The sequence below is a fragment of the Xiphophorus maculatus genome, chromosome 19, assembly GCF_002775205.1.
Source record: "Xiphophorus maculatus strain JP 163 A chromosome 19, X_maculatus-5.0-male, whole genome shotgun sequence".
NCBI classification, from domain to species: Eukaryota; Metazoa; Chordata; class Actinopteri; order Cyprinodontiformes; family Poeciliidae; genus Xiphophorus; species Xiphophorus maculatus.
The window spans coordinates 3,165,582-3,178,872 of NC_036461.1; the positions used below are offsets into that span (position 1 = coordinate 3,165,582).

Here is a 13,291-nt window from a genome sequence, read left to right on the forward strand (position 1 = left end):
TCCTCCAGCCGCATCGGCAACAACATCAGGCGTCCCCCGGCTCGGAGAGCTTTCAGGCGACGGCGTCACAAAATGCACAAAACACGGCTGGAGCAGCTCTGGGCGCGTCGAGACACTTCAGTACCACTTCAGTACCACGCAGGCAAAGCCATGAAAAACACCCCACTGTCTGCAGAAAGTTACTTTAACTAGGGCTGAAACGACTGATCGTGATTAATCAATCTATGAAATAATCAAATAATTTGGTAACTGATTAATTGCTAACTAGAATACAGTGATTAATCGATCTGATTGATTAATCAATCGGATTGATTAATTGAATTAAATTAAGTGCGATTAATTTCTGACATAATCGTGAATCAAGTAATTAATCATTAACTGGTGTATACAGAATTACAAAAGAACATGTGCACATCAGTAATTAAGCAAAAATTGTAAATAGAATATATAAATTTACATTCATTTCATTTTAGACAATAAAATGTTTGCTTTCTAATTATTAATATTTTCATTTGATTAATGATCAAAAAATGATTGAAATTAAGATAAAAATGTTTATTTTCTTATTTTTAAAAAATACTGCATTTTTTATTTTATCTTTTAATGCACTTATAATGTTGTATAAAGGAAGTTTAAGCAGTTAAAACATCACAATAATAGGGCTTTATGCTTCAGCTGATATTGATAATTGTTCATTAGTTTTTTGTTTTAAATATCTGAAATACTACCAAACTTTTGGCACTTTTCTTGTTCTATCTATGTCTAAAAGGTTTTTATTTTTAAGCAGTTATGAGTCACTGTGGCAGAACTTTAAACTGCTGCTGTGCAAGTTACTCAACAAGCTGTTGCTAGGTAACCATAAGTTACTCAACAAGCTGTTGCTAGGTAACCATAAGTTACTCAACAAGCTGTTGCTAGGTAACCATAAGTTACTCAACAAGCTGTTGCTAGGTAACCAATGAACGAGCAAGTTAGAAGATTCCACCACCTTTGCTTAGCTAGCCATGAGAGTTTGAGTGCAATTATTAAACATTTTATCAAATGTAATATCAGTTTATATTGATCTATCAAGAAATGTGTTGTTATTGATTATTGTCCAGCCCTATGTCAGAATAACTGATTACTGAATTTGCAGCCCTAATTTTACCACAAAAAGTGTTTAAGTAAATAAAAACGAAGCGGAAAAAGGAGAAAAAAATACTTCTTTTGCTGCAGACAGATGAGAAATCTTCTCTAAATGCTCGCTGGCATCAGCTGCTGTGAAATACAGTTATTACTGGGTTATGTAGTCCTTTGCTTTCTCCAGTCCCTCCTTCAGGAAGCTGATGTACGTGGATGTGGAGGGGTCCTCAAACCCCCCAGAAAAGCTGAAAGTTGCCCCTTCGTCCTCTGGTTTCATTGCCGTTTGGTCGAGGAAGTAGTTAGCGTTGATGTGGTGGACCTGAGGAATACACAAGAAAGCCATTTCCGTTCTTATCTCATCAGGAAAGGAGGCTGCATATCTCTGAACAACAAACTGATACCAAGAGTCCAAAGCAAAAATAGTTCAGGGCTGTCTGGTTGCAGAACAATGAACAATTATCATTCTGAAAGTTATTTATAACACTGAACGCATGCAACCTGCTGCAGATTCTCCCCACATGTATTTACTAAATTAACATTTTGACATGAGTCGTATATAGAATACAATATACTGTACTGATCCCCAAAGGGAAATAGCTTATTAGTTCACAAGCTACTCCATCCACTGTGTTAAATATCAGTGAAAGTAAGTAAAAGCCATTGCAAGTCATTGCAATGAAAAATTACATTTACAATAAAATCTACTTTCTAATAAAATAAATGCATAGAAACCAAATCAGTTGACTCAATATTTACAATGGTTCCATTGGGCAACGCCACCAACATCTCCACTGGGAAGCTGTACTTCTCCAGATGCAACTGGGCCTTTTCGCTCAGCGCAGGGTTCTGCTTGTCAGCCTGAAACAGAAACAAACTGAGCAGCTGTGTGGCTGCACAGCGGATAAGTGTTTTCACTGGTTCTCCACTGCACTGGGCGCTCACCTGCATGTTCTCCAGCTCTTTGACCAGAGACCAGCTGCTGATGAAGCTCTGGTTGAGCAGAGCGAGGACGGGCGAACTTTCCAGGACCGTCTCCCGGAGAGTTCGCCCCGAACCTGCAGACATTTAAAGACAAACTGAAGGTGAAAAAAGTAGAAAAACCTGTAGAATCAAGAAATAACATCAACCTGTCTGACCAGTGTTGGGTATAATTCTGTTAAAGTGCTAATAGCGGAGCTAATTTTTGAGCTTACTGCTTTAGCTTTGCATGTTTTCTGACCAAAGTACTCAGGTAGGTAAAAATTAACAATAGTGCTCAACAGCTATAAAACTTAAACCACGAGCAAAAGATGCTAAGTTTAGCATGGTTAAAAATACTGCTTAAGAATTAGCTTCAGCTAAATAACGTATTGATGTAGCGCTTCACTGTTAGCAGAACTAGTGTTCATGATTAGAACTTTAAGGTTGTGTGCTAACTCTAACATGGTAAAAGTTAGCACTTTAGCATTAGCTTCCACCTAATACCATGTTGGTGTAACGCTTTAGCATTAGTAGAACAAATGTTTATGATTAGAGCCACTGGGTTGTATGCTAACATGTGAGCCAACGTTAACATGGTTAGCATGGTTAAAGTTAGCACTTGAACGTCAGCAGAACAAATGTTTGTGATTAGAGCCTTCAGGTTGGGCGCTAACATGTGCGCTAACTTAGTGTTTTAGCATTAGCTGTCCTTACTGGAAAGTGTGGGTGAAAATTCCTCACTCATTGACAGTTATCATTAAAGCTGGATGGCTAATTCTGTAAAATTAGCTCCTCATTAGCGACATTACCTCAGCAGGACTGATCATCTAAAGCTCCCCAGAGCAGAATCGAATGGACCAGCTTCTTCTCCGACTCGGCTCGCTCAAAAGCCTCTGCAAAAGGCAAGTAGGGAACCTGCAAACACATGGCAGTCAACAGCAACCCACTGCTGCCACTGACTGACAGTTCAGCCTCTCTAATGGACGTTTACCTTCTTAAACGGGTAGAAAGTGACCTCCAGGCGGTGGGAAGCTTCCTCCTGATTGATCGCTGAGGTCCAGCGAATTTCCTCAAAGACGAACCGGATCGGTTCGCCGCGTCCGTCCCGGCTGTCGATGACGTTTCCATCCTCGTCCACAATGACAGAGGGAGTGGAGGGGCCTGCAGACCGCAATTCCAACTGCCAACAAGAAGTTTTTCTACTGACACACTGAACTACAGTGGATCTAAATAGGGCTGTTAAAATACCCTGACTTCAACCGTTTTTCATATCTATACTCAGATCTGCAGAGGGGGAAGTGCAAGAATCAAACAATTACAATAAGTTGGTTACTTTAGTACAGAACAAAATTAGGGCCACCGAAAAACTCAGACTTTAATCTCAGAATCCAACTTTTTTCCCCAAAATTTGACGTTAAACTCAGATTTCCAAATTTATTCTCAGAATTCTGACATTTTTCTCAAAATTTTGACGTTAAACTAAAAATTTTATGTCAGATTTTTAACATTTTCTCAGACTTCTGCCCTCTCAGAAACTCAACTTTTTCTCAAAATTCCAAATTTATTCTCAGAATTCTGACGTTTTTCTCAGAAATCCAACTTTTTCTCAAAATGTGGAGTGTGAAAAGTGCAGGTTTACAGAAACAATGTGAGGTCTAAAAACATCATACCCAAGAATATTTGGTCATTTTTTTATTTCGACACACTGACAGAATTATAAATCTTAGTTTAAGGTCAAAATGCTGAGAAAAAAGTACATTCTCAGTGAATGAATTTCATAACAGAATCAATATTAAACAAACGTGTGTTAAATATATTTAAAAAAAAATGCTTCATAAGAATACAAAAAGTTAATTTCTATCAATTTTGTTTGATTTGTTAGAGGGCTGATCTTTGGTGACTGATGGAAACTTGATATACTTACTATAAATAGTTTAAATAGAATTTAAACTAAAGACAAAATGGCGATAAAACGTTGCTTGTTTGTGGTCTGAATTAAATAAGAAAAAGTAGTAGTCAGGTTAACTTAATGAAAACTTTTATCTTCAGCGGGAAAAACCAGTAGATAACTCTAAGAAATCAGACAGTAATTTCTATTGTTACAGAGGAAGGAGAAGTGATGTAATGATTCCGGGAGTAAACGTTCATGCACACCTGTGGCAGGTAACCGATGTCCACCTCCATGTTGCTGCTCTCGCTGGCGCCATACAGCCACTCCATGTCCACGTTCAGAGACCTGCGGCACAGCGGGACACCTCACACTAGCTGCTCACAAATGAGCGCAAAACTTGTGCTGATATTCCGCTAATGTCGAAAAAACATAATTGCGGCGTTTCCATTAACGTAAAAGCGCAATTAAAACCACGCGTGAATAGGTTTGTTTGCGCCGCGCCATCTTCCTCCTACCGCTTCAGGTCGTCTTCTTCGTGGTTTGCGCCAGTGGCGACAGTCGGTTGTTGGTCACGTGACTCGTATGACGTGAAAACGTATTTTGCGAAATACATTTATTTCAATGCGGCCAAAAACCATCGTCCTAGCGTCAAAACTACAATTTATTTCAAAATTCACGTGTTTTATTTAAGCGAATTTATTTTCGAAATATCAAATTGCGAAATTATTTTATAGATGGAAACGCAGCTCCAGTAGCTGACACTGACGTCTCCTCGCATGGCTGACAGATGACGGTAATTGTTAACATAATGTCATGTAACTGTTTACATCAGTTTCTAATGACTTATCGCATGAACAGCCAATTCAAATGTGACTTTAATTACATTTCTTATTTAATGTAAACACCGCTGGCGTGGCCGAGCAGAGGGAAAACACTGCAGAAGCTTTTACCTGTTACTGGGGACATAAAGGCGGAAGTGACGGACGTGGGAGGCATCCTTAGAGATGACGATGTTTCCGGTGAACTGACCCGGGGTGAACCAGAAGGGAAAGTTTGGTACATCATTGAGCTGAAACTCTGCGTGAATCCTGCAGGTGTGAACACAATGAGAGTCTGAGCTTTTCATTACATTCAATTCAATGCAAGAGCCACGTATTAATATAGATCTGTGACGTCCAGAGTTTGACTGTAAACTTCAACAAGTCTAATTTCTTCCCTTTTATTAGTTTACAATTACATGTTAAGGTTTCAGGTTCCGGAATTCTAAACAAAACCAAAAAATTATTTCTCTAAACTAAGAGATTAACACCTAGTCCACACAGCTGGATATCTGGCAAAATGAATACAATTTTATGCATTTTAGCCTTTCCTCCACACAAAAACTCAGCTTAACATCACTAAAAATAATTATTCATAAAAACCCTGAACAAAGTGGAGATGTGAGAAAACTGAATTTGTGTTTGCATGTTTAGATGGAAACATAGATGCACAACAATGTATTGTGGCCAGAGAGAGACAGAGAAAAAAAGAGTAAATTTCCACCAAAAACCAAAAAAAAAAAAATTGAGATTACTCAGAAATTTGCTAGAAGAAAAAAAGGAACATTTTGTGCTTGAAAAAACTCAAATTTTATATAAATAAAATGGGAAATTTCAGTCTTAGAGAAGTCAAAATGTGAAAAACTCAATTTTTCTAAAAAAGAATTTTAAAAAAATTGTGGAAATTTGTGAATTTTAAAACTCGAAACTGTTCTAAAGTAAAAACTTTGACATTTTTCCAGAATTCTGACTTCAATCCGAATTCTGAAAATATAAAGTTGGATTTTTAAGATTAAAGTCAGAAGATGGAAACTGCAGCTAACAAACTAATTAATTAGCTTCCTACCATATATGCCTATGGTAGGAAGCTAATTAATTACCTCATTAACTACCACTGCAGCTGTTAATTGGCTAATTTAAAAACCTGCCCTACTGATGATCTGTCAGAGTTGGTGTGTATGTCGCCTTTTTATGTTAACTGAACCAAAACACACCACATCTACATGTTAAGATCGTCATAGTCAAGCTAGCATAACTGACATACTTCCCTTTCACTCACTACTTTTTAGTACGTAAAACGTTTTTTAATTACAAAAAGTAATTTTGTAATTAAACTAAATTAATCAGATAACAAGCTATGACAGCTTGTTATCTAGCTGTGTGGACAATTACTAGCAAAGCACTGCATCCCTTTATCTTTTATATATCAGACATACATTTAAGATTCAGCACATTATGTTGACAACATGACGCTGTTATGCTCCTAACAGGAAGCACCAGAAAACAGAAGCTGCTAGCTTCCTCACCTGAAGACGATGTCATAGTAAAAGTCGCTGCTGGCTCGGATGCAGGCGACGGTTCCCTGCGGTGCAAACCTCGACTTGATGAAAGGCCGCGGGTGGAACATGCTCAGCAGGGAGTGGATCAGAACCTGCAGCAGAACCAGAATGTTGGATCAGAACAAACCCCAAACTAACTCAAACAGACCGAGCTGGAGCGCTGGATCACCTCTTTGCCCTTTGGGGTGGGAGGGTGGTACCGGTTGTTGGGCAGGTAGCCAGTGAAGATGTTGAGTTCGCTGGGAATGACCCACCATGCGTCTCCCGGCTCCGTTTTGCCCTTTGGGGGCAGAAACACTCGGAAGTGTCCGGCGGGGAACGAGGAGGAGGGAACGGCGGGGTGCGTCCAGGAGCGGAGGCCACTCAGCGAGCTGTGAGAAAGCTGCACAAAAACGATACCGGTTCGTACATTTCAACACCTTTTGGATGTTTTTTATTTAATGGTTTTTACCCCGAGAAAGCGGTCGCGGCTTTTTGTCATGGAGTCCAGCAGCAGAGGCTTCATGCTGGCCTCCAGAACCAGAGTCTCCCCATTTGGGTCGTCGATCACATCCTCTTCCAGATCCACTGGCGCTGTGATCCCTGCAAGGAATCATATTTTCATTTGGGTCTCTATTGCTTCTGAAAACAGCCAAAGCATAAAAAAAACAACAAACAGCCGTTTTTGACAATAAGTTAATGTTTTTTGGCGACATCATAATTCCAGCTAACTCTGGATTCAATAAGTATTTCTTGAACTAAATTAAATTAACATCTTTTCACATTGATGTAATTTGGCAGTGTACAAATAAAAAACTGCTTTGATTTGACCATTATAAAAATAATATCTAAAGGGGACCTCTTATGTAAAACTTATGTTTTTATACTTTCATCTGGGTTTCTACAGCTGATAAAAATCCAACCATCAATTTCTTGGCAATAATTTAATGGTTTTGGTGTTTAGAAAACAAGCCGTTTCAAAAACCTCCTGATTGTTAAGTCACATTCCACTGAGCTGTTGCCTAGCAGCGCCAGCCAAGTCCAGCCCTGTTACCTAGCAACCCAAGCGGAACTCCAGAAAGTCTTTGATCAATTGGTTTTACATGAAAGCATAATAGGTCACCTTTAAGGTCACAAATCACTGGGAAAGGGTTGAATATTGTAGATAAACTGAGTGACTGGTTAAGAAATGAAAACAGGTGAAAAGATTTGACCTGTGAGCTTCTCTGCGATGGGTCTGAACTCCTCAGGACTCAGGCAGAGGTCATGGTCCGTGTCCAGAGAGGAGAAGAGGAACAGGCCTTCGACACCCAGAGTCTGAACCGCCTCTTCCTGATGAGCAACACGGATATTTATTTACATAAAAACGATTTAAAGATCACTAATGCTGAACCAAAAACTGGGACATGATGAGTCGTGACATCAGCTGAACTGAAATACTCCAGGGCACAAATAGTCACATGCTTAGATCATGGGTGTAAGCACACAAAAAATGTATTTACAAAAATTCATCAGTATTCTACGAAGGAAGAATAGAGCCACTGAAAAAAAGAGAATTGTGATTTTTATGCAGATGGGCATCTGGGAGCAATCAGCTAATGAAAGAGAAACAGCAAACTTTCAGGAGGAATGTGTCAAATTTAAGGGATTTTCTCACATGTCTGAGAATGATTGAAAGCACAGATTAACCTGACCATTCTGAGAAAAATGTCAGATTTCAGAGAATACAAGTCAGAAATCCAAGATCAAAGTCTGAATTTGTAGAAAATGTCAATTCATAGATTGAAGTCAGAATTCTAATGTTAGTCTTAATCCTGATTTTTTTTCCCCCAAATTTCTAAAATTAAAATCAGAATTCTGAGAAAGAGCCAGAATTCCAAGGTTTAAACTTTGAATTCAGATTATTTGTTTACCCCCAGAACTCTCAGAGTAAAATCAAAACTCAGAATTCCAAGATTAAAGTCAGAATTTGGAGAAATAAAAAGTCAGAAATCCAAGAAAAGTAAAGAAATGTATTTATTTCCCCCATCAGAATTCTGAGAAAATCAGAACTCGGATATTTTTTCAGAAAATTCCAAGATTCACATCAAAATTCTGAGAAAAAAAAAAGTCAGAAATCTGAAGAAAAAACTCTGGATACTGAGAAAAAAGTTTCAGTTTTGGAAAAAGCTTTAGAATTTGGAGAAAATAGTCAGAATTCCAAAGTTAATCCTGGTCTTTATTTTTTCCACTGAATTCTGAGATTCTTTTATTTTCTTCACAGAATTCCAATATTAACATCAGAAACTTTGGGGAAAAGTGATAATTCTCAGTTTAAAGTCAGAAATCTGCAGCGTTCATTGTGCCGGATGGAGCCTGAGGATCATGACCAGCCTCCTGGAGAAGATGCGTGTCTGCCAGCAGCTCTACAATGGAGGAAGGACGGGCTGCAACAACAACCTGGAGCCAAACTGCTGTGGACTTCAGGCTTAGTGATGTTTTAGCAGCTGGCAGACAGACAGACAGACAGACCTACCCACCCAATAAAACCACAGCGGGGCCACATAACTTGTCGGGGCGCCTGATGTAAGAAAAACAGCGAGTAATTGGAGTAAAAATAACAAAAATCACGTTTTTATGATTAATCCCAGGTCATTAAACGTAACTATGATTAATCAAATCATGTCTTTAAACGCAACTGAGATGTAAATCCCAGAAGTGGCTCTTACATGACGCCTGAGTAGCTGGGAGTTCTGGTAGTATTTCATCCCAAAACCAGCCAGAGGAACCGCGCAGACCGCCAGCAGGGTCCACATCCATCCGCGGAACCAGGCTCCACATCCCGGACTCCTCTGCCCACTGCCCCCGGTGCTGCGCTCTCTCTCCGGGGTGCTTTTATCCACGTCTGCGGCCATGCTCGACCCCTCTTCAGGAGCTCATTGCAGCCTGATTAGCTGCTAAACCTGCTGCAGGCAGGGCTTCAAATAATACAAAATAAAACAACAGAAGAAGAAGAAGAGTTCGCCGGGAGAAGCGACCCTTTTCCAGCTGTTATTTCTCCTCCTGCCTGCACAGATTCCTGTTTCCACATCCAGACTGGAACCATATGGATGCGGTTACACGAATAAAGTTAATATCGCTGATCAACACGATAAAAACCGGATATTGTGCAAACGGGGCTACAAAATAAAAGCTCCGATGATCGAAAGACCATTACGGGTACACTGAAAAAAAGAGAATGGAGCTCCAACTTCATTTGCTTTATGTAATCGAATTAATTTGTCAATCTTACTTTATTTATGTTTAACAAGACAATTTACTAAACTTTAAATATTTACATAGATAACTGTAATTTATTGACAACTTAATTTACAAGTTAATTGAGTTCACTTGTAGCAAATTATCAAAATTGCTACAAGTTAGATAATTTTGTAAGTTAGATTACATGTTTTCTTTTTCCAGTTTCTAAAAAAATTATTGAGATTAATTTAAGAGATTTGTTAGGAAAAAACTTGGAAATTCTCTGAGCTACAAAACTGGTAAATTTGTCAGGAAAAAATTAGAAATTTTGACACTAATTTCAGAAATATTAGTAGAAAGAACAAAATTTACTAAGCAAAAGTAGAAAATATTCAACTTCAGATTTTTTTTCACATTTTTTCTAGAAAATATGTAAAATTTATGACTGAATTTTTTATTTTTTTATTTAATTAATTATTTTTGCAATCATTTGACTTTTGTAGCTCAGAAATTTTCAGTCGTTTCTAGAAGATTTCTGAGATTAATCTATATTTGGCAGAAAAGTACTCCTTTTTTCTACCTACAAAAGCCCTAATGTGCCACCAGCGGGGACTTCTCAGGGTTTCTGACAGTTTAAATTATTTCATAACATCGCTTTTACATGAGCCATAAAATAAATAAATACACAGTGAAATAATTAAGCATATTTTTAAATAAAGGTTTTCTCTAAATACTTTTATTAAATTCGTTATCTAAATATTTATTTCTAATTATTTCATGGGACATTTAATTTCTTGGTGTATTTATTTATTAACTTATTTAATTTAATATGTTTAATTATGTATTGGTAAATTTAATAATGTTTTTGACAATTTTATACATTTAATTAGTTAATGATGCATTTATTTATATAATTTTGCCAACTCTAGCACTCCATACATCTCAATCAACTATGACTCAATATGCCTTCTTGCTGCATTTTGTTCATTGCAAATAAGTGTCTTGCCATTATTTGCACATTCTTATTGTTTGCGAAAGTTTTTTTTACTTTGCATATTTAAATCCATGTATGTCTGATCCATATATTTTTCTCTAAATTAACCTAAATTAATATCAACTTTATAATTGCATTTAATTCTAGTATATTTTTTGAAAAGGCAGCTGGGTATTAATTTTCTTATTTTGTAAATTTGTCATTACTGTTTAGTTTCTTATTCTTTTTATTGCTTATTGAACACGAATTGTCCCACTGTGTTAAAATAAAAACGTTGAGTAAAATACAAAAGGCAAGCTGACCGTGTATTTATTTTGAAAATAAACCGGAAGCTTTCGCCGTATGACTCATAAATATATGCACCTTGACCTGCTGGCTCGGGACTCCCATTTAAAGGGGCAGGGTCCCCTTGACCATCCAAAGAATGTCTCCCTAACAAGAGTCAATTACACGTTTTTGTGCCAGAAAGAAAACTGCTGTTATTTTTCAATCCAAATCAACAGAGGTGGACATTTGCTTTTCCATCAGAACTGGAGAAATAAACTCTCCTGAAAATAACAAAACCAGAGTAAATAACTACATTTTGCTTACATGAAATCAAAGTAAAACACATTGAAGTTTACAGGTGTAATGTGAAAAATATCAAGATTATAAATTTATTAGGTACTGCAGTTCCACATTTGAACTTAATTTTTAAAATACATTTTTAATATAAGTTAAATAAGGAATTAACTTGATTGTTTAAAATCCTGTAACTTTACCAATTAAGTTAGCATAGCCACCAATGACATTGGATAAACAGATATGGTTAGTCAAGAACAAAACACTTGTCTTTTCCAGCAGCCATTGTACAGCGCATACAGCGGTAAAACCACCTGACCAAATGCTGGAACTCAGTCGGAGTTGCTCGGTAACAGAGCTAGGCTATGCTAGAGGTTACTAGGCAACAGGCTATGCCTGCTGATTTGTTACATTGCATTTCTAGACACTAGAAAACATGAAATTATTGCCAGAAATCAGCCTGGTGTTTTTTTAAGCACTTGGGATGTTTCTAGAAGCAGTAGAGAAAAATGGAAGAAATGTGCAAAATGTGAATTTCGCATTTAAAGAAATCCCCTTTAAATATAATTTTATCAGTCTTACCAAATCAGTTTTTTATTTGTATACTGCAAAATTACATCAATTCAAAATTATAATAATTAATTACCTTTAGGAATTATTCTGTGATTTCAGAGAAAGCTAGAATTTTAACATTTTAATATGTAGTTTTTTAGATGGATATAGATGGCAGAAAGTTACAAGCTGTCATAAAAATAGCAGCTTTGTAATCATAATAAATAACAGAAGGATTCTGTTAATGAGAGTCCGTCCATTAAGCAGCGTTCAGTCCATGTTTTCTTCCACTGGTTGCGTTTTCACTTCTACGGTTTTCGGGGCGATGTAGGATCCCATCCCTGCGGCGCGCTCCGCCTCCGCCTGCGAGTACGGCTCCTCCCTCAGCTGCTTCAACCTGCAGACACACACAGGTGAGCCGCCACACTCCTGCAGGTACAAACGCCTCTCCCCAGGATGATGCTGCCACCTACCGCTTCTTATGCACTTTGGTTTTGAAATGCTCCTTCAAGGATCGCATGTCGACAAAGTATCGCCTGCAGGAGAAGAAGAAGTCAGACACATAGCAGAAGAGCTAATTATCGGTGCCTTTATTTTGACTTTGCTTGGTGATGTTAATGAATAAATGTGTCAATAAAAGTTTCAGCAAATATTTCTAAAATCAAACTTGTTAGCCAACATTTACTAACAAACTCCATACTGATTTTAAAATCTAAACAAACTTCTGACTCCTTTCTACCTGTCCAGAGGAAACACTCACGCGCAGTGTAAGCAGTAGTGTTGTGCGCATCCCGTTACGTCATAGTCCACGTCCTGACGCAGCAGCTTGGCCGCGGTTTCCGGCTTCATGTCCGAGTGGATCTGGTCCAAATCTTTGGTCCGGCGCTTCGTCTTCCACTTCTTAGCGATGTTCTTCTTCTTGTCGCCCTTATGGTTTCCGGTCTGTTTGGACTTCCCCATGTTGGACCGAGCAGGACTGGAAAACACGACATCATTACAACAGCTGGATCAAAGAGCATCTGACGTCACATTCAAACACAAATGCGTTTAAAGGACTACAAATGAGCTTAATGTCAGATTTAACCATTTAGAACTATCCGCTTCCCTCCGAGCATCACAAACAAACCAGAAGATAATCAATAAGTACAAATAGAACCCAATTATGTCTAAAAACCCACAAAACAGACCGACTTTCAGACTTAGCTTACCTTCTGCACGTGCAACCAAGGAAGATAGAATGTACTTCCGGGTTATCGCGGCAGTTAATTTGCTCACCTCGAGGGGGCGCCAAACATCTATAATTAAAGTGATGAGAGCATAAAGTAGCCAAATTGGGGCCATAAAGTTTGAAAGAAACAAAAAAACTTAAAAAAAAAAAGGTTTTACTTTTACTTAAGCAATTTCTTGGACGGTTACTTTTATCTTTACTTGAGTAAAAATATGTTAAAGTTGTAATACCTTTTACTTTTACATGTAATTTTCAGGTCCTCTGCCTATATCGGTTCATTAAACATAGATCTATTGTCGAACTTCAAGTTTTAATTTCATGCAAATTTCAGACACAGAAATTAAGGCTTTCATTATCTGCAAGCCTTAATAATCAAGTAAGAAAGTAAGGCTTGAAACAGTTCACTCT

At 37.8% G+C, this 13,291-nt stretch overlaps 2 protein-coding genes across 2 annotated transcripts; both read right to left on the reverse strand.

The window, feature by feature from the left end:
* Window positions 1-999: 999 nt before the first annotated feature.
* selenon (selenoprotein N) lies at window positions 1,000-9,439 on the reverse strand. The gene is made up of 12 exons (XM_005801303.2): window positions 9,038-9,439; window positions 7,544-7,661; window positions 6,802-6,932; window positions 6,520-6,732; window positions 6,318-6,442; window positions 4,924-5,061; window positions 4,237-4,318; window positions 3,074-3,262; window positions 2,892-2,997; window positions 2,065-2,177; window positions 1,879-1,980; window positions 1,000-1,441 (listed from the first exon to the last, which is right to left on the reverse strand). Exons 1-12 carry the CDS (start codon window positions 9,221-9,223, stop codon window positions 1,274-1,276), a joined length of 1,671 nt encoding a protein of 556 aa, XP_005801360.2. The 5' UTR covers window positions 9,224-9,439; the 3' UTR covers window positions 1,000-1,273.
* A 2,242-nt stretch (window positions 9,440-11,681) lies between these two features.
* On the reverse strand, window positions 11,682-12,917 carry znf593 (zinc finger protein 593). Its single transcript, XM_005801277.3, has 4 exons — window positions 12,864-12,917; window positions 12,416-12,631; window positions 12,129-12,191; window positions 11,682-12,052 (listed from the first exon to the last, which is right to left on the reverse strand). Exons 2-4 carry the CDS (start codon window positions 12,613-12,615, stop codon window positions 11,926-11,928), a joined length of 390 nt encoding a protein of 129 aa, XP_005801334.1. The 5' UTR covers window positions 12,616-12,631; window positions 12,864-12,917; the 3' UTR covers window positions 11,682-11,925.
* Between the last annotated feature and the right edge of the window lie 374 nt (window positions 12,918-13,291).

Bases quoted from the DNA above. Each gene is read 5' to 3' on its own strand.
- znf593 (XM_005801277.3), bottom strand. From the start codon at position 12,615: ATGGGGAAGTCCAAACAGACCGGAAACCATAAGGGCGACAAGAAGAAG. The intron at 12,192-12,415 runs GTGAGTGTTTCC...CTTCTCCTGCAG, and splicing joins CACTACTGCTTACACTGCGC to GCGATACTTTGTCGACATGC. The intron at 12,053-12,128 runs GTAGGTGGCAGC...GTGTGTCTGCAG, and splicing joins ACCAAAGTGCATAAGAAGCG to GTTGAAGCAGCTGAGGGAGG.